General features: G+C 37.2%; 1 protein-coding gene across 2 annotated transcripts in view; it reads right to left on the bottom strand.

Moving 5' to 3' along the window:
* Window positions 1-224: 224 nt before the first annotated feature.
* The window catches only part of LOC105193736, a 30,610-nt gene continuing 8,573 nt past the window's right edge, over window positions 225-22,261 (bottom strand). Inside the window, exons 2-9 of one of the 2 annotated variants that reach the window (XM_011158305.3) lie at window positions 7,253-7,489; window positions 6,473-6,585; window positions 5,051-5,160; window positions 4,840-4,918; window positions 3,830-3,966; window positions 3,242-3,388; window positions 1,738-1,960; window positions 225-1,287 (exon numbers count right to left, since the gene is read on the bottom strand). In XM_011158305.3, the coding sequence (XP_011156607.1) occupies window positions 1,089-1,287; window positions 1,738-1,960; window positions 3,242-3,388; window positions 3,830-3,966; window positions 4,840-4,918; window positions 5,051-5,160; window positions 6,473-6,585; window positions 7,253-7,489 (1,245 nt within the window). In that variant the 3' untranslated portion in view covers window positions 225-1,088. The remainder of the gene's footprint in view (window positions 1,288-1,737; window positions 1,961-3,241; window positions 3,389-3,829; window positions 3,967-4,839; window positions 4,919-5,050; window positions 5,161-6,472; window positions 6,586-7,252; window positions 7,490-22,261) is intronic. The other variant, XM_011158312.3, reaches the window with a different exon arrangement.

Below are 22,261 nucleotides of genomic sequence, written 5' to 3'. Positions count from 1 at the left end.
TTAGATTGTTAAAAATTTCTTTTTGAAAAAATGCAAGACATGGCCAGAAATATCTTTTTAGAAATCTAAAAGATATATTTGCAGGCTGTAGAAAATTCGGATTACTATCATAAACTCAGCAGAAAGTAATGTTCTCTCTAGGAAAAAATGACCAACGACAACTGGTACGTTCCACATAATTGGAATAACCGAAGGTATTTCCCGATAGAAATAAAAGACATGAATTCTTTTACATTAATAAATTTATGTACAAAAAGCATTTATCTAATATATCTTATTTAAGATCAATGCGCAGGGTTTTGTAAATTCTAGTGCTTATGCTTATGACTATTATATTATGATACATACGCAGTCTAAAGCACGAAAATCATTTTACGAATGATGAAGCTAAATATAAAAATACCGATGTGTGAATACGTATTGTTTTATATCGTGCTTATTTGTATAAAATTTCATCTCATTAATATAAGTATTTAATCCGCGTTTCTCGACTATATCAAGGTGTTCAATGTCGTTGATATTAACAAGTGCAAAAGTATAAAAAGGGTCTCTTGTGAGAAAAACCGTGAATCACGTATAATACTCGGCATTACATAAAATTCCGTCATTCGCTGCAAAATTTATAAATTGTTGAAAAAGAAAAATTAACGATCATTATGTGATATTGAGCTTGGCCTATTAACACTTTCTTAACAGATATTATTAATTTATTATATTTTAATGTTAAAGCAACAGTTTTTTTTTATGTTATTACCTCGAATACGACTAATGGAATAAGTTGATTTTCAATTACAAAGCGATAAATGACATAAAGTCAATCCGTCAAATAATTCTTTATAAACAAAATGGTGTTAACGCATTGTTCGATATTGTTCAATTATTTTAACTTGATATTTCTTAGCGTAATATTTTAAATTCTTCTAAGGTTCCATCGGCAGTTTTACGGTTGAACCGAATGTCTGTCATTCGTGCGGTTGGGATAATGCCATAGCGCGCGACGCACATACATAAAATTTGTGTTTAATTAAAGTAACGTTAATGAAGACAATGGAGTTCTAGTTTTTTGATAAATGAAGCTAACGGGAACATCACTTCCCGGAGTAGTGTGAACCGATGTTGGACGGCGGTCCTCTGTGATGATGATGATGCTTCTGTCCGGGACCGGAGTATCTACTTCCTGGTCGGGAGTGCACTATCGCGTAGTGATCGCTATTCGTCGATATCGACCTCGTGGAGTTCATGGTAGATCCCCCGGAGGCGTATCCTTGCTTGCCATTTAACGAATACCTGAACACAAGAAGGGCCTCGTTCAGACACGCCATCGCATGCGTCATGATGTGTAATGCAAGATATTAATTGCCGTTATCGTAACTCTGCGAGGCTTATATAGAAATGATTTCATTTAGAAAGCTCACGATATCTCTCACTTTCCGAGAACAACTTAAAGCAAGAATCTTTGGTCGCGTGCTCTGATATTGTCAAATTTTTTATCAATCATATAATCAAAAAATTATATGTATAAACGTATATATAAATCAATTACACACACCGTAATTAATCTGACAACGATTTCATTAGCTTATCAATGATCGATTCGAACCACTTAAGTGATCATCACGCTGTACGGTGAATAGCGCACGGTTATACAGTTAGTAATCATATATTATTGATGCAATTAATAGAAATGCTTTGTCGGCGAGTCACGCAATTCGCTTAAGAAAGGTAATTAAGTCAAACCTCGACCCGTATTGAGAGCCGTGCCAGCTGCGGTACGGATCGTAATCCTCAATGATTGACGGCTCCTTCTCGATAATATCGGTCCGGGTGCAGCTACAGGTCATCGCCGAACACAGGAATATGTTGATAATGAGCATGATGAGGAATAATATTCCGAGTGCCACCGCCAGCCACAGGAGCCACAGCGGGTGCACGCTGCCGTCATCGTACAATGTTTGTACAACTGCGAATGTAAAGGAAGTTCTATGTAATTTTCGTGTTGCGAAAGGGAATTTGTGTATTTGTAAGTTTGTACATGTGTTGCAATAGAAATACCATCAATTACGGTATTTATTAGCATAGAAATTCCGTTTGTTTAAACAAGCAAGTGAATGAAAGAAAAATTCTGTTCAAGCAGGCGGACAAATGAGATAATTAAAAGGCATAAACGTTTATGATGCAATCATTTATCGATAATAACTTCTCCTTTCGATAATAATATTGACTTAAATTTTTTTTAATAATTTTAAAACGGTTATTTTATTAATTTTATTTTTCTCATTGAAAATTGCATTTCATTTTTTATACGGGATTTAGCAAGATAAGAAAATAATTCAGTTTGTTTCTACATATAACATAGTATTAATTTAATGATATAAGTTCACGAGGACATCGTTGATGATCGGTTGCGAAAATTACAGCGTGGGACTATATTCTGGACGGACTAACGAAAAAGTCCAGAAGGCACGAAGTGTGATAAGCGGAATAAGATCACTTATGCCAGCTTGAGTACACATTATAATTTGATGACAGCCCCTGGGCTGTTGCGTGTCGAAGCGATTCAAAATGCAGGTCAGAATGACGAAGAGGGACGACAGGCAACCATTTTGCGACGCGCAGGAAGAAGACATAAATGGGACATATACACAAAAGGAGCAGTAAGGGGACGAAGAAAGAAGAAGATCGCACGCATTCCTGACATAGCTAATATACATACTTTCCATGTCACGACGGCTTATCAAAACTAACTGCACAGGAAGGCAGACACTGCAAAGAAACCTCAGCGGACCTTATTCCAATCATTTTCATCGATCTCTATATCAAATCGCGATCTTCGCTTATAATAAAAACCAAGCGGACTTTCGCTCATGAAAACGCAACTACTCTTAAAAAATGATTGAAAATTTTCATTCACTTGTTTGTACTTTCCAAATAATTACGAGTTGTTAATTATTTCTTTGTTAGCTGTAAAGCTTATTTTTATAATACGTAGCGCTGTGTATTTTTAGAAATTTTTTAATATTGATAAAAAGATTTCTTTGAAAAAAAAAGAAAAGAAAATCAAAGCTAATAAAATTTTCCACGAGATAACGAGAAACCAAAAATTTTATTAATTAGATATTAACTCTTTAGTTTTATTTATGCATAAGCTGAAGAATGGTAATAAAAATAATGTAATAATAATAATAATATGTATATAACAGTAACCATAACAGTTAATACGTCGATAGCACTCTTGGCTTACCTCGTTTTTCGCCTGGTTGGAGAACAAAAACGCTCGTTCCGGCAAGTAACACTCCTTCTTCACTATTGACACTTTGTCCGTTAGTGGAGGAGCCACCCTTTATTAGATCTTCCTTGTCTCCTTCGCACACGGGGGTACCGCAGCTTCCTAGATCACAAATCTTATTGCGTTACATTGCAACGAAAAATGTTCTGATCAAGTTGTTATGTACTAGATTAATGATTATACGTAGGAAACTTGTCGCGTGAAGTCGCGAAAGTATTAATGATTTATAAAAAATAGAAAAATAAGAAAACAAGAGGTTAAAAGGCAATATTGTGTTTCTTTGAAGCACTTTGCATGCAATTTTATATTCAATATAATACTGAAGCTAAATCTACTTGATGTTGATTGTTAAAACTTTTATTCTAAAAGCATCGTAACTTTTACGATTTAAGACATAAAAAGCAATTCCTCATAAAATAAACGAGAATCGCTGGCTGCTGTAATGTCGCAACAAAACAACGAGTCGTAAAAGTTGAATGCCATTTTATAACCCACATTCGTAACGAGATGCTAATGGGAAATCATTGACCGGATGAGTTTTACCTCTGCACACGGCGATGTCGCATTGGAAATGCACCTCTGAACTGTCAGCAAACCGGAACATGGAAAACAATGTGGCATCCGCTATACCGGTGCTTCGATCGTATATGAATTTCGTCATTCGCACTTTCACGGGACAGCTTTGCAATCAAAATAAGTTTCAATTAGTGGACCATTTCCATTGTCAAAGTGACGCTATAAAGCATAAATACAACAAGCTATACATCTTCAATTTAATTTCAATTAGTTAATTTCAATTCTCGTCAATGAAACTAAAGTTAAAATTAATTTAAACTTCTTTTAACTTAAACTCATTGTCTTGATATCTTCTTGATTTAAACTTATTGTCTTGATATCTTCAAAGTTCTAAATCCGCTTCAACAAAGAATGGAACTTATAAAGAGCGGTAATCTCATTTCTCGTTTTGCGTAAGATCTTGACAATAAAAGTTTTAATGAAAACTATTCGGTGTCTACACAATTTCTAATTTTTAAAGAAGGTTGTCTACTTTAATTATTATATTAACTTGAAAATAAGTTGATACAGTGAAAAAAAATTTGTCGAAAAATTAAAATATTTAGTCCGACACCAACCAACATTCAACCAAATATTGAGTTAATTTTATTAATTCTTTATTTAAAAATTTTAATGATTTACATGAATAAACTATATCTTTTTTTGTGCAACTAATACTTGTTTAACCCAAGTTTGTTTGGTTGAACGTATTGAACTAAATATTTTAGTTTTCAACAAATTTTTTTACCAGGTGTAATAAATTAATACTAGTGGTAAATAAAAATTTCAATTTAGTATAAGTTACCAATTTGCTCATAAAATATATCTCATAAAGTATACAAATATTTTAGATTTCGGCCATAACAAATACCTAATATTTATTCAAAGCGTACATAAATTTACAAGATTGATAAATATTAAAATAGTTATATATATCTTATTAATTCGAATCGTATTGATTACTCCGATTTATATCAAAAGAATAATCATATGCTTACCCTTTGTCGTCTATAAGCTGCACGCTGGAATTGAGCTTGTTGAACGCGAAGCAGTTCTTGACTCGAATCCCGTACATTCCTGCAAATTGAATGTTCAACGAAACAGTGCTTCGGATGGCAAGATCTCACGAAGAAACCGCGGACTAACGGACTTGTCAGTATCGTCCGGACGTAAAAGCGAACGACGGAATATGGGATATAAGATACGAACCGTCTGGGCGTGAAATCTCGGCACGCAGAGTATAGTTGTGACCGTATATAGCTTCTTGTACTCTTACGCCTTCGTCCAAAAGGCGCAGGGAAACCAGCGAAGTTTCATTTCTGTGCAAAAGCCGTTGTCTTGTAAGCACGGATTTCTTTTTTTTTCACGTGTCTTGCAGCACATTATTGGAACGTGACGCAAGTTTAATCGAGGTTGCGATCAAAGTAAGCGAATAAGTGTATAAAAAAGAACATGTCAACAAGTTAATACATCAGATGATACGCGATAAGAAAATCAACGAGTCGTGCAGGATCATGTGTATCGATTTTCGAAGGGCCTTGAACCAAGAAAATTTATTCAGAAGGTACATAAACATTATTCCGACAAAGAAGCTACTTGTCATTTACGGGATATCTCATTTGACAACAGTCGCATACCAATTGTCAGCCGCATTTTTTACTGCAGAATAAGAAAAAGACTTGCGGTAAACCGCTCGCGTCGCTAGCATGTTAATTACTGATTCATCGCTCCACTTATTTAATTCTGCATATCTGGATGGCCAATTAAATTGTATTATTGCCCAGGCAACTTTTTCTTCAATCAACGTATAATTAAATGATAATATTGTAAAGCGAAGTTATCCTTTAAAACACAATGGATGGCTGCTGAATAGATACTTATTAGTCGTATGAGATATTTTGAGCCAAAGAGACGTTTTGAAATACATGTTACATTCGAATTAAATATCTAATTTAACTTTATTTACCGTAATTATTGTCCATTATACTGATACTGCATAGGGCATTGACGTTTTTCAAGAAAGTGTCCAAGTGTATTAAAACTTGTAGTATTCAGTATCGTGCAGATATCGGCACTCTAAATTGGTCGCTCTAATTGTAAATGAAAGTATCTCTACGTATAACGATGCGAAAGCGGAAGTATAAACGGCTGAATGATACCAAATGGCAAATATCAACGATCGATTATATAGCAAGGAACCATTAATGACCGATTAAAAGCTTTGCGAACAGGGTTTCCCGTTCAGATAGCGCTGTTCACGCGTGTCAAGCAATCACTGGCGCGGGATATTTCTATTTCTCGTACGTTTGAAAGAAAAACTCAACATATATACCGATTATTTATTATAGTACTACGGTGAGTCAATAAAGAAGCTAAACTCAAGTGTAGAGTAGTTTGTTCCGCCATTCACAACAATTTACTGACGTTTACTTATAGAGGAACTGCGAGTAGTGAAATACGTAATAATAAATACACATAAAGCTGTAAATAATCGCAAATAGTCAAACCAAAGAAAAATAGTTTAAGGTTATTACTAATATCATTAATCATGATTACTACGAACTCCGCCGCAAAGTATTATTTATTTATTGTTCGTGTGTATCATTACTTTATAACTGAACTTCTACTTACTTGGCATTTTTAAAGCCCGCTTTTCCGCACGTAATGACATAAAACTTATCATCCGCTAGCTCCAACGTTTTGTGTATCCTAACAGCAATAGGAATGGAACGTTCCTCAGTGTGCTGTAATATATATTGCCATTTAAATATAAAGAATGATGAAATACAATGCAATCCACAATGCCGTCTCATTACGTTTAAAATAATTCATTGTACGCCGTTTAAAGTATTTAACATTTCGTCTTCTGCGTATTAGTAAATTTATGAGAACGTTTTGTGAACTCAATTACGTATGTGAAAATTTTATTTGTGGGAAGTCTCCAAGTCCGGCCATAGAGCGTTACACTTGCAGAACAAATACCTAAGCGGAAAGAGAAGGATTCAAATGCAAATCGTAATCTCCATAAATGATGGATTCTCACGTTATTCTCGAGGCATCTTCAGTGGCCGGGTATGTAAATCAGCGCTACCCGCAACCTTCTCAAAACAATTAATTTTCTGGAACTTCTCATGTAAATAGACGCGAGTGCTAATTCCTCCGCATCTCCGCGAAACGTGTAAAACGTAAATGCACCTTGGATGGTGAAATACCTTTTCTTTTTACACGCGGCAAATTGTACGTGTAGCGAGTTGGGTTCTTGAAATTATACTTATGGCTTGTAGTACACATACTATTAGATAAAATTGTCAAATAAGTTAACTGTCTACGAATCGTAGAAGTAACCGACGTTAGCTCCGATTCCCTTCGCCCTTGGCGTGCTTACGATTTCCATAATCATAGCGGACTCACGTTGTTCACGAGGACTCCGCAGTACTCGGGACTGTCTTGCGACGCGAACAGATTGATACCCAAGGTAGCGTGCGTAGTGCCATTGCCCGATACCATGCACTGCGGGGTGCGATGGTCCCGTGCATGGACCGCGCCTACGAAACTCTGATTGAGATTCACGCGAATCGTCATGTAGCCGCCCTTGCACGTCGCCGTCACCGTCGGCTGAAACTCCGTGTCCAATAATTGTCCGGCGACCTGCAATCAGAACGAGAACGGGAATTAGACCCGGTGTGCTCGGAGCCACCGAACGAACGGAGCCAATTATCGCATTCTAGAGCAAGCGCTCCATCGACACTGCCATGGAATTTCCTCGACGCGTCCTCCGCGTTAACGATTTGCGCCTGAGGAACATAATCGCCGAGATCGCTCTCTCTCTCTCTCTCTCTCTCTCTCTCTCTCTCTCTTCCTCTTTTTGCCTTCGTAAATTATTTAAATCAGGGTCAGTACTGCGCAAACAGCATCGACTAACTAACTCCGGCCGGCAATTGCCGATTCCGTTCCAGATCATGACCGTAACTATGATGCCGATTGGGAAAGACGGTCTCGGGTTGACAGCTAACCGGGTCTTAATGTGTCAACTTGGACATAAAAATATGTAGCGCGGGCTTCAGCAGTCATACAGTCTCCATTATGGAGGTAAAACCTGTTGTAATTCGCCTCTCATTTTTGCCGTCGCGAAATACCATTTGTAACGTGGCATTTAGTCAAGTTTTTTTAACTCCGTTTTTTTTCTCCGTGAAAACCGCAAAAATACGCGAATTCCCCTTTACTTCGAATCGCTACATCGATCGCGAAACCAAGCGAGTATCTACATTCTTCGTAACGCTGCTTGCCAAGTTGTTTTTCGCGCGATATCGGGCTGTGCAAGACACGAAACGATCTCCACCCCCGTTACTATCTCCCGCTAAGGGGCACTCGACGAACGCAGGCCAATGATATTTCCTCGGGCCGGATCACCGACTTAATGTACGAGTAAACTTGGACCGGTCTGGGCGGTAGCTATCGGCCCACGCTAACTTTCAATTTCATGCGGCTGGACCGCTTTGTAACGCGGATAACGCGCGTTCGTACTGTCAGGAACGCGCGATGAGACATGTATCCATGACACAATCTTGATATTAATCTCAAATTGATATACATCGCCGAGTGGATGTAGATACAATTATTACGGCGTAATGAAAGTGACGACACTGCATTAATCTCACGGTCAATTTTTGTATTTATAATTAAAAGCAGTTGAGATATTACGATATTAATTATATTATGGTGAGACATTCAGAATTATGACTGTTAAATTGAAAGAAAAGAAAAAATAGAAATGACCGTTTCCTGCAACAAGGCTAATTTAGGAAAGTATTCGATAATGAAAGTTAAATTTCAAGTTTTCAATAAATTAAACTTCCAGAATATCAATAGAAAAATTGACTTGCTATTAAATTATTAAACATTCTCTTATTACACAAATTATTATACAAGTTATTAAGAATTCGGTATTAATAAAAAAAATGTTTAAAAAAAAAAGATTGTCAAGTATTTCGAAATTGTTGAGAAGTTGTAGGCTTCTGTGGAAATAACCATTAACATGCTTCTTGCATTAAATGTACTTCTTGTAGTACAGCTGGCATAATTCTACCATCACTAGCAACATCGCCCGGAGCGCGAGAACCAAGACAAAGATCCGCGTGTAAGCGTTCGGCAAGGACACGACGAGTCCTAAATGCTCCGACGTTATTCGAGGAAGAGGCTCTCGCAACAGTCGTTAGTCTTTCGTTCACGGGCGAACTACTCGCCAAAGAAGAAAGGCGGCTTAGCGGTCCTCGATTAGTGGCGGATGCTTTGTCTACGTGTGCGATGACAGGTATACGATAGTGAACGGGGAGAATCGTGGTCGCCGTTGGGCAAGACCTTGCGAGCCATATCCTGTGGCGATCCGCAACGTATGACATTATGCGCGTATAATTTAATAGCATTCATTGTTGCTCGAACGTGCTTGTTCGTTTGGACAGAAATTGTACGATTGTTATGTGATATCCCCAAGTGCGTAGCGTTTACGTAAAGTATCTTTCAACTCGCGCGTATTAATATCACTGTTTAAGTGAACATAAAAGACCAATACAACTGTGTGTGTAAAGAAATGATCGACTGATATATTATTTGATCAGATTATTGCATAGAAAATTTATCTTTCTACAATACATGTTATTTATAAATTCCATTCATTAATACAAAAGTGAATAAAAGTGAATAAATAATCATTATTAACTTTGTTACGTCTAAACTATATAAACCACATAAATGTGTGTGCCATACATTTGATTAAAAAAATTTATTTTAAAATAATATACTTTTTGAAAGGCCTTTTTACTCGAATAATGTTGCAGAATGAAGCAAAGCGCTCGAAATAAAATCTGAATTTGATATTTGCGTTAATATCAATACGCTAACGCCTAGAAAGCGACGGTAGCTTTGAAACATAGTACTAGTTAAAACGTACAATGTATTCGCGTAGTTCGCAACTTGCTATTGTACGATATTTAATCGGCAAAATATAGGAATGCACGCTCGAACTTCCTGCAGTATCCGTATCGTGCACGATAAACATTCGCTCGATGGCGAATAAATAATTTAATGCAATAACGTGCATTATGCACGGTTACATAAAGTTATAGTCGATGCAACAGCGCGCCGCGGTCGGAAACATCAGTTCCGCCTGTTAAACTAGAGTCTTATCCTCCCCATCTGAGGTATTCTATATTATAAATATCATGCGTGTGCCAATTATTGTCCAGCGGCTAAACAGCTTAGCCTGGACACGCGGTAACCTTCTGTCGTTCAACTTAGCCGTCCACGCCAGCGATCTTTCATAAAAATGCGAGGCATGAATGAATAAGCTTGAAATAACATACAGAATGACATCACGTAATAGCTACGCGTACAATAGGAGACACGTTAGTCGCTTGCCAGGCAATCGGTTGGATAAACGTGAACGTCGGATTCTGCACGAAACTGGTCTGACAAAAATCGACGGCACGTGGAAATATCGTGAAGAATGCGAATGTCAGTGGCTCCCAATCCTCTCGTTACAATTCGTCATTCTGTTAAAATCACATGTTTTAAAACGGACGAAATCCAAGGAACACATCGCAATCAAAATGATGTCATTGTTTCATCTTAACTACATTCATACGATTTCATCACGTCAGAAGAAGCAAGAAAAAAAAAAGATTTTTGATTATACATTTTGACTATATATTGAGGTCGATAAAATGAAAAAAAGGATTTGGTAATTATTAAGTTAATTAAATTGTTGCATATGGATTTCTTACACCGTTTCCAAGTACTAAGAAATTTTTACATATACATATATGTATATGTATATATATATATATATATATATATATTGTTGTAAAAATCTATATGCAACAATTTGATTAGCGTAATATTCATCGAGATAGCATTTGTCGAGTAAAGTATATAAGACTGTTGATATTTATTGCCCTTTGTTTAAACGTCATAAGTATTCGATAAATTAAACCAATATTACGTTTACGTCAGAATGTAGTGATAAATCGCAATATATAATGATTCAAATACTATGATAAATCATAGTATATAATAAATCAAAGAACAATTAAATAAATAAAAATTATGTGTAGATAAAATAAGAATTTAAAGTCATTCTTTTTTTATCATTGAGCAGCATCAGCATCGTCATCAATTTTTCGTCGTATGAAAAATGCTATGATCATTTCAAATTAAAATAAAATCATTGTGACTCGTGTTCCTTGGGTAATTGCACGGCAAAGAGAAATATAAAATTCGACGAGGCACAAGGAGATACTTGGGAGAAAGATGCTTATGTAAAAAAATGCAGATTTTATTAATGAATTATTGCAAACGTCGCGAGCGAAGGCAACAACGCTTTTAAGATACACCTAACGACACCGTGGCGGCCGATCGCGATAAGCGTGGTTATACAACGCAAACAACCAACGAGGACGCGGGAACTCGTTTGGTACAACAATTGCGATCGGGCCGGCAATTAATAATTCGCCGGGAGGGTTGCGCGCGAGCGTTATCGCGTATCGACGCCGCGCGTGCAATAAATTGATAACTTTTTCGCCGTGGCTCTAATGCCTGCGCGCAAAAATTCACGCGTGGATAACGGCAATGCATCAAGATTTAATCCCGCCGCTCTCGTGGCCGCAATGTTTCAGCGCATTCCGAGCGCACACACCCAGTCCCGGGTGCTCGCGCGAACCGCAGAAACAGGAACAGCAGGATCGTTTCTCTCCCCGGTCGGATTGGCAATCGGAGACTTTCGGCTGTCGGCGACGTGTCTTCTGATAAATAAGGGCCGAGACGCAACAGGATGTAAGGGACAAAGAAAACGATAACGAGCCGTCTGTGCTCTTCGAGTGATATTTATTTGTAAATTTAAATTATTCTATATTTTATCAAACATAAATGTGAGACGGCCTATAATAGGTCACAGCGAATCCTTAGTGATGAATAATAATTTTTACAATCTCCGGCTTATTGCGCGCTTTAAGTTCATTGGACTTGAAACACAGTTATTGCATAATGCTGAAATATGTGATATTATTAAATTGACGTCTCATATTTATGAACGATATTTTCATCGGTGCGAATTTTAAATTTATTCCGCATTTTATGCATTTTAGTATTTTTGGGGAAATTATGGATTTGATAAGAAAGAAAAATTTAACGAGAGAGAGAGAGAGAGAGAAAGAGAGAGAGAACACAAAATTAATTCAATTGAGTTTATCATTGAAAAATCATTTTATTATTTCATTATCCTCAGAGTCTCAATTATCACGCTTCATCCTATTAGTAATAAGAACAATAAGGTAACAGCTACAAAAAGCAATCAACCTGAAAACAGGTGCGAAGGATGAAATAAATGAATGCTGCGTGTCGGAAAGCGTATGGGGGCGTGATAATCCTGATAATCGGTTTGAAATAATATTGTACAGCTAAACAAACATTTTGTCCCAATATCTTAATATTTCATATTGTGATATAAATTCCGTACATATGCATATAACATTTATTGCCAGTATATAATATATAATATATAATAATTGATGCAGCCTTCGTTCATACATTTTTCTTGCATTCCCCGATGCATTACCCCTCACGATGATTATCGCTATTAATAAAGATAATAACTTTAATAAAGTACGTTATCTCTTAATGAGCGCAGTTAATTACCATTAGAAATGTTGGATAATCGAATGTGATAAATCAGACTGTAACACTGACGCATGGCCTTTGTACTTATATATATCATCTACTAGTGCATTTGAGCGGTTAATTTATAATTTCTTAATCACCCTCTGCCCAATTGATTAGCATCTCGTGATAACTGACTACCACTTAAATTAGATTTACTTGCTGATAAATAAATCTGAGCTATTAATATCTTTTTAAGAAAAAAATTTTTTTTTCTTTCAACATGGATTATACCTGCGTCCTAAAGGTCGTTTGCCTCTCAGCCACTCATCCGGACCGAGAACTGGATAATAGATTCAAGGATTCGCTTTGCAACTAACTAAAAGCGAGGGACGAGGATGAGATGTAGGACAAACACATTGAAAATGTGCAGATAGTTATCACCGATCACGTTTAGCATTGAGCCGATCGAGCCTATCGAGAGGAGGGGAGGGGGGGGGAAGACTTGCGATTGTTTTACCCGCGATGTAACGAGAATAGCAAACGCGAAAGCCGCATCGAATGGTATCGCGTGTGAGGCGCAGCACGTGTGAGGCACGGTGCGAGCGAAGCTACAAAGGCACGAGGAAGTCACGTCCTCGAAGAACAATGCAGCCGCGTCACTCCCGCAAAACGCGCGAGAAATAGTATGGTATCCACGTTACACAATTGTCTTCCCTGATTCAGCAAGATTCCTGCAGCGGCTATTAATAATTGTTTACGCGAATCGTTCGCTCCAATGAAAGCTGTTCGATGCTCATTTGTTCGAAGACAAGCAACAGGGTGCAATTACAGTTCAGGATCGTATGTTTTTTTTTTTTATTTTTCAATTAAATGCAACATAGACAAGATGATTGGTGTCTATGAAGAGAGTTGGCAAGACTATGAAAAATTTTTTTTAATCTGAGAAAAAAATATATATTTGTTTTAGAAATAAAAGAAAAGAGGAAAGATATGCAATATAAATATTGTAAATTCTAAATTGTAGTAGTATAAGTATTTTTAACAAAACTAAACAATAATAACATTTAATAACTGTAAATAAGAAAATTATTGCTTTATTATAACTGTAAATATGAAAGTGCACTTAAATTATTCCGAAAGCACAATTATCTTGTCGATATTCTTTTTCTCTAATCAACATTAGCTTATTATTCTATAAAAATTATAACTACGCCTTTCTTACATGGTAGTAAGCCTATCCATATCTAAATCACTTACATAAATATAATTCCATGATTTGCGGAAAGCTCTACGTGAGTCATTATTTCAAATAACCGCTACTAGTACGAGATAAAACGCGATGATTTATCTGCCTTGGTACACCTAGGTACAGTGCTTTAATGTCATTCATATCTTTTCTCGCTGCGACTTCGAAGCCCGATCGTAAATAATTGCGCTATAGTAACGATCGTGTTATTCATTTTGCGCATACTGCACACACAGGTATGCTCTTCAATAATTGAGAGGGCAATTACTCGTGTCACGGTATACGCAGTTGAATGTCATTGTATCTCGTCGGATGCGCGAAGCACGATATATGCAACGCGTCGTCGGCACGAAAGAGCATTCTTCGCCCGGAGGCTGCGTGCCCGCCCTCGAATTATCTCGCGAAGAAAAAGGAAGCCAAAGTCAAAACGTATGTTATTGACCCTGGCTCGTTCGGGTTCCTTCGTCTAACCGCTCGTCTCGTCCTTTTTTAGCGCGCGGCCGCTGTAACCGAACCCTGCGGCATTTTTGCCAGAAGTGCATCGTTCACAGTGTATGCAATTTACGACCATCGCCATCTCGCCATCGCCATCGCATCGCATCGTATCGCATCGCATCGCCAGCATCGCGTTCCGAGTTTTACGGTTCGCCGCGTCCTTCGAAAAATACCTCTTTATGCAATAATGAGATAATTACGTTTGTTACGTTTGCACGAATACGCGAAGTGTCTCCCGCGGCTGCTCGCTTTCTCTCGACCGCGAAAACCGGCATTCCCGAACAGAGGGCACGTTTTAATGTTAAGGTAGTGACGGCTCTCGAGTTATCTATGTAATTGTCATTTCTCTTTCAATTACACACTCTCTATTACATATATTTTATAAGACATATAAATAGACTTTTTTATATCGAATATATCATCGATATTATAAATTTACGAAAAGTCGTAAATTATAACAAGATACAAAATAATGATTTATAATGATTTGTATACTTTTAAAAAATTATTGTTTATTATTCAAGCCATTAGAAATGTACGAGTAAAATTAATATGTAAGAGGAGCATTATGCTTTCGAATAGAGTAATTAAAAGAAGTTAAATTATACGAGGCTCGATACGCATAGTGTTAGAAATTAATCATACGAAATATAGTCCGAGGGGGAGTAATTAATAAGTGTGCGGTGCATTATCAGATCATGCAACGTGAGTTAATTAATTATTAAATTTCTGTAGTATCTGATGGGCTCGCGTTTCATCTCCTCCCACTTTTGCGAGGGCAATCTCTCGAAACCCGAAAGCGTGCAAGTGAAAGCGGGATATTTACCAGGTTGCATTAAGTCCACATCTTTAAATTTATCCGCCAGAGAAAAAGTGGGCGAAAGAGAACATTGAAAAGCTCGCATTTGCAGCGGAGAAAATAATTTTCCCTCGTACGTCACGAAGAGATAGCTACGGCGCCACCGGGGAATCGCGAGAGAAATGGACGGCCACTACATGAAAAGAGTTCCTTTTCTGTTCCGAGTTGCAGACATTTTAAAAATTCTCGTACATTGGAAATATTTGTCGACAGCTCTTCCGTTTTACTGCATTACGTTTTAAAAAGAGAGTTCTCTACTCGAAGTTGATTTTCTTTTAGTGCAAAGGTCAGAAAAATTTTGCCGTGCTTTTTAACATCATATATTTGCGCAATTTGTAATTTTTATGCAATTGTGTGTTTAAAATGATGAAATTATACAGATTATACCTTAAAAAATACAGCGTAATACATGTAGAAATTTTTACTGAATTTTATTAAATTCAAAAAGTAATTTACATATAATGTCTGTATTTACTGTATTACTATAATTATCCTATTAATAATTAAATTTTAATGAGTCAATTAACTAGATTAATCTGTACACTTAAAAATATTGCGAATTATCCTTGCGGCACAAAATGCTGCAACATTCTTCTCTCCAGAGAGAGAGAGAGAGAGAGAGAGAGAGAGAGAGAGAGAAAGAACTTTAGAAGCCTGTTTCTCAGTTATGATATAAAGGCCCTTTAATATAAAGGTCGTTCAATTAATAAACCAAGTTGGAAGAGATTAAACTGCCGCGAGTTGATCGCGCGATTGTTTCGGAAAAAAGCCGAACGATATCGTTTTGCGCGTTATCTTCGCTTATCGAAGATCTCTCACGCGCTCGTAGGATGAAACGCGCGCATCCGGAGAGCAGGAAATCCTACTTCGCGATGCTGTTGCTCGGCTCCTTTGTCCTCACATTCCCGGGGCGCGCGCGTCATTTACGGCCGTATGTTTGCCCGACTTGATAATCTAAGAGGGAACGTATTAACCGAAACGTAACGACCGAGAAAGAAAATAATTTCTCAGTTCTGCGCGCGCGCTGCAATTTCGTAGGCGCGCATAAATCTCACTCTTCCACGCGATATTTACTTTTCGAGTGTAATGTAAATTATGCGTCGGGTCAAGGGTCGCGCCTGCCTACACGCGAAGCATATTACAGAAGAGATAAAACAATGCGCGCGATCTGAGAATAAAATATTAAATGGAAGCAAATACACAATTTATAATTATATGATTTACATATTATCGCAATAGAAAGGAGAATATAAAGTGTTATTTAAATAATATAGATAAAAAGAGAAAACCAACATTTCAAAGAAATACTATATATCTAAATTTTTTCAGGTAATTTAGCTAGACAGTTTGTTTAGATACCATCAAGCGCAATAAAAGTTAGCCGCGATTGTTCGAAGAATAATAACGCGCAATGCGCATATACGTTTTGTAACCATCGAACACCTGCGCGTGTGTGCGTGGATGTGTCATTGAATAGCGAAAGTGAATTGCATTAAATTATTGCATTTATATATACATATATATACGGGATGAGGATGGCGATACTTATTACCTTCACCACCTGCGTCGAAATCGATAGAGGGATAGAATAATGCTCGGCGTTCGAGCAGGTGGATATTATGGTCCTGCGGGCGCGCACAAACGTTCTCCGCAGTATACTTATCTACTTAGAGTATTTATTATTCCCGCGACTGGAATTTTCATTGTAACAACATTGAAACGAACCGCCCGTGCACCGGGACCACGCCGCTCCGCGCGCCGCACTGTGATGGATTCAGATACGCTCGAACGGTCGACGCTACATAGATCGCGTGTACTTCTAGGAACAACATAATTTAGGAACAAATCGTTTCCCTCCCGAACCGATTTTACAGTCCCGTAAGGAATGGTAAAGAGCGCAATGCTCCGGTAGCAACGTGTTTGCATAATGGTACAAGAATAGATACTGCTTTACAGTTATTCACAAATCTCCCGTGTCGTGCTGAATCCAATGGAGAAATGTTATTTCAATTCAATTAATTTCACGCCGTTAAAGGGATCTTGTTTTACTGATAGAACACGCCTCTTCGCAGCAGCTACTATTTTTCTAATTGCCTAAGGAGATTTTCAGATCTGTATCCATGAACTAAATCTTTAGACACTTTAGCAAAATCGTTTTTTTTTTATTTTTATTTTTAAATGTGTTATCTCAGTATAAGCAAAAATGTGAGCATTTGAATTATGTCTTTGATAAAATTTTATTATAAATTCTTAAAAGAAAATTTATATTATTATTTGACGCTGGTCGAGAGATTAGAATTCTCAGAAATAAAATTTTTCAAGAAATTGTACTCAAACTCCTTTTAAAAAGATGTGAATTCTGTTGTTATTCCAGGTAAATTATCTTCAAGATTCAACACAGATTTCCAAGTCTGGAATGAAGACGAAAATCATATCTTATCGCCAAAAACGGAAATTATCTTGCGACAACGATTCATAGTGCCGTCAACGGTACGCAAATTGCCGCGGCGCAAATAAAGGAGCAACCCTGGAATTTCGCTCTTGTGCAATCGTTTCTTTAACGGGACGTTCTTGCGCATCGAAAAAGATGGCTTATACGCATGCGAGCCTTTCCATTCATGGTGTGTTACGACCGCAGCTACGTAGACCTTACGGAGAAAAGTGAAAGTACGATCTTAAAAAAAAAACCGATGTGAAGCCGACAATCTCATCGAGATGATTTTACAGCCATCAATGTGCTCGTTTCGACATCTTTTTATGTAAACTGCGAGTCCTGCCTTTCCCTTTTCCAACTACAATACGTAATTGCAATGATAGTTTAATGGGCTTAAATAATAGAATAAAAAAGTAGAAAGGTGTTTATTGAACTATCCAATGTACTCTGACAATCGCAATTATTAAAGTTGCAATAATATTGTTGCAAGAATAATTCTTCTCAAGTAGGTGCAAAGTCTAGATTTTTTTTTTATTTTCAATATTAATGCCATAAATCACGAGAGAAGGTCAGCTCTTTCGTTGTTCAGAAAAGCAGCTCTTATTCTTCTCGTATCCAGGAGCGACAATGGTTCTTCCAGGCAGACTCTTAACCCGTCTGGTCCTCCTGATGCGCGAGCCTCTCTTCCTTTGTGGTCTCGCTACAACGCCTCGGCTTCCAGATAGGATTCATACACGCCCGCGATTTTACGACAATGCCATTTCGTGCGCGCGGCACGCATCCACGTGTGGCGTATACGCGCCTTTCCTTGTACGTGTGCGTTCGCGCACAGCGTGAAGAACGTTTCAATAATTTTGCCCCGCCGTCATTGCGAAGGTACGTGAGCCTGCCACGCGGATACGTTCAACATTGTCGTGAGACGACGGACAATATCCTTTGCGGAAAGATATTGTGCAAGATACTTCTAAAATAACGATTGAAACTTTCAAGCGCTGGAATAAACTGGTATCCCGTGGGTTTTTAAATTGTTTCTTTAAAATATAAATATCTGCTGTTTTTTTTTATATTTTAACTTTTGATTTTCGAGAATTCGATTTTTTGCGCTTTGAATCCTCAGACTATATTTTAGGAAGTCTTCAAATTTTAATTAAAGGCTCTTTTCTCTTTTAACAGGAAAGAAGAATATATAATATCTTAGAATTTAAGAATAATTGTACACTTTCACTGTGAGGAGAAGATACATACGTATTTTATTACAAAATATTATGTAATGTGTATTAAACTTATAATAGAAAAATTAAGTAATAATAGAAAGTTAAGTAATAATAGAAAAATTTAGATTATTATTGACTGAAGTATGTGTGCGTTAATAAAATGCATGTAACATAATGTATATTATATATAATAAGTTTATGAAAGTACATAAAACACTTATTTTACATTATATACAAGTACAAAGTTACTGGAAGTGCTACTAATGAACATTTGCTAAAATTTCTTTGGCTACCTTATGTGCATAGCTTCAACAGCTATTATAGCTACTCGGTACGGAAATCCGTGTATTAATGGCATCACGGTTCGCGCTTTTACAATATCGGCACGTCCCGGAACTAATCGTTAAAAGAAATCGCTACAATCTTTCCGTCCGTGGGTATACGGTCCGTGGGTATACGTGCGTCACGCTGACATTTTGTGTGTCTGCGAAGCAATTTTTTTTCGCCGTTAAAGAGTCGGACAGTGTGTGCGCCGTTAAGGGTTGACGCTCTCCTTTTGCGGTCTCGCCTCTCGGCCTTAACTTTCGCGCACGCTCGCGCGTTTACGACGACGCTATCTCTAGCGCGATGCAGCGCAGCGCGGAGCGTGAATAACGCTTCGACAATTTCGTCTCGACATCTCGCCCGCGGCCGAACCGCGGACATAAATCACGATCTCCACTGACATACCTGATTTGCCGACTGCCATAGGCATATACACCGGGTATAAGCTCTGTATAGATCATACGATGTCAAGTGTTTAACCCTCCCGTAGCGAGCCATGAATTGTCAGCGGACCAAGGACGAAGATCTCCTTCAGCCGGACCCAACACTAATTCTTCGCTTCGGTTACTATCGCGGGTGCTTTGCACCAAGGTGCTGAATCAGTTTTACAATCCGTACCATGTCAATTTTAGTATGTCATACACGAACAGGATAATTTTGCTGAGATACAAATCTGAAAATAATTATGTTGAACATATTAAAAAATGTATATTGGACGTTTAAACTGGTTGCTAGAATGTCAAATCTTTTTGCAGCAGTGTCATCATGTTTCAAAGTCTTACATAATTATTTTAATAATCCAACATAAAATTATTTTTTGATCTATATTTAGCTAAATTTTTAGATAATACAGTAAAATTGTTCTTCCCGTGCAGAAATATTGTCCTAGCATTTATTTTACAAAATAGCATACATTAAATATTCATCGGTATTAACTTTAAGGTAAAGCAATCCCTAATAAAATATATTAGATATAATGAAAGGAAAAGTACTATTGTATTTATAAGAAAATTTTAAAGATTTTAGTTATTACAAAATCTTGTAGCTCGCAAAGAGAGAAAATTTCAAGTTTCATAAAATTAATAAAAAAATAAGAAATTAATAAAATAATTCCTGTGAACAAATATTAAGGAATATTAGTTCTTCCAATACTTTTATTATCAATACTATTTCTGAAGCTGCAAATCTAGTACGTTTCAAAATTTTATAAAAATTTCGAATTTATAATTTTTACAGGAATAACTTGTAAAAAATGTTTGAAACGTCAGAGGATAGTGAAAGAATTAAATATATCGAGAATAAAAATTTCAATGTTATTATTTCGCCAGCTTACGCCTTTTTCAAAGCAATTACTTTTTGTCCTGCGCTCGTAGAGGAGAGGAGAGGTGTCGTGTCTGGTACTATACTTCAATAGCGTGTTCACGCGTTGGTAGACCCGTTTTTGCTCGGACGATACCGTCATGCGTAAATGCGTAAATTGTGCGGCACGTGTGATAGACCTCACGCGCCCTACATGCATTCATAATCACGGTATTCAGTGCTATTCTTCTCGAAATTACACACTTCCCCCGTGGGAGAGTTAATCGCGATCGATCTTTTATTCGCCGCAACTTTTAATTCCGCGATCCCGTTCGCCTACATGAATACCGTAATAAAGCCGTAATTCTTCTAACTCTGTTTGGACCAAAGTTGCAAAGTGCGCGTTAGTAATAATCGTTGCTGATCATTTACTTTAGCACGTTTTAAATCTGTAATAAATATGTATTGATGTATAAATTATGGGCATTAGTATTCATTAAATAAATCGCTTTCTTCATCTATATTGTAATGATATAGATGTAACGCGAGAAAGTAAAGGTACATACCAGGTGCTGAACCAGTATTAGTTACTACTTAATAAGAGTCTTTTGAGATCGAATACTGAGATCGAACGGATTTTCGAAAGGTTCGAACGTCGAATTCAATTTGCATTTGCCGTTCCTTTCGAATTTTTGCGTCGTACCCTAACCGAGGTACATTCTCGTTTCCACGAGTCATGCAATGACAAAGTTGCATTATTATTTATTGCATGCGCATTCGTATGCCAACCGACAACATTTATCACGGTCTACATACTGAGCAATCGGGAGGAAGAAAAACGGCACTTCTTTTTTCACCCTAATCGTCATGCGGGTGGCGCGCGTTGCATTTCGTCGATACGCACATTCTCGCTTTCGTTGACGTGCTTTAGGTAACATCTTGATAATACGTGAAAAAGCCAGGAAAGCGCGGTGAAATCGCGTCACATTGTGCGCGTGCATACTACAGATCAACATAGTATGCGCGTCAGTCGAAACGCGTGGCGGCGTCATCATTAGCGCCGTTTCCGTTTACTCTGATACGCCATAGAACTCGTAACACCGCTGAAACGATGCGTAATTCCCAGTAGCACTCCGGATTTTTCCGATGCGAATCGAGTAACGCTATACGCGTTCGCTGAGCGAGACCAGCATTCTTAGGCTGCATTCCTCTTTTTTTTTCTACTTGCCGAGAGCCTCTCGCCTCGCTGACTCCGAAATCTCGCGAGGAGAAGCGATCATATCAATCTCATCGTACGGCATTTCTAGCGTTACTTTATTGCCCCTCACACCGGGGCGTTTATAATTAACTTTCATCGAGCATTGCTCGAGATAGTATTTTATTTTACATGGAGAAACTGCGCGCATTAATATGATGTTGTAAGTTCTTACAACGCATGTGCTGTTGTAAAAATATATATGTAAATATTAAAAAATGGGTTTTAGACCAAATTATAAAAATCACAATTTATATTCAGTGTTCATTCTTGTTATTTGTCGTACTTTCAGAATAATAATTTCTTCGAGAGTTAAACATTATTTAACTCAGTGCTTTCTAATAGGGGAGAGTTGTCGACTGCGTACCATTTAAATTATTGTCCATTTTTATTATATTTCTTACATGATACTGATTTGTATGCAAATGAACGTGAAAATTAGCTTAATGTTTTAGGACTTGATATCAAAATTAAAAGAGGACCTGACTTCCAAAAATAGGCGAAATTCAAGAGAGTATAACTTTGTAAAAAATAATCGTAATAAAATTTATGCTTTAAAACAGATGATTCATATTTTTGTTACTGAATGTTGTTTATATTCAATAAAAAAAAAAAATAATGATGAAGTACAATTTAGGCGAC

This window comes from Solenopsis invicta, chromosome 2 (genome assembly GCF_016802725.1).
Source record: "Solenopsis invicta isolate M01_SB chromosome 2, UNIL_Sinv_3.0, whole genome shotgun sequence".
NCBI lineage: Eukaryota > Metazoa > Arthropoda > Insecta > Hymenoptera > Formicidae > Solenopsis > Solenopsis invicta.
Note: the sequence above shows the minus strand (reverse complement) of the source record. Positions and strands in the feature narration are given on the sequence as shown.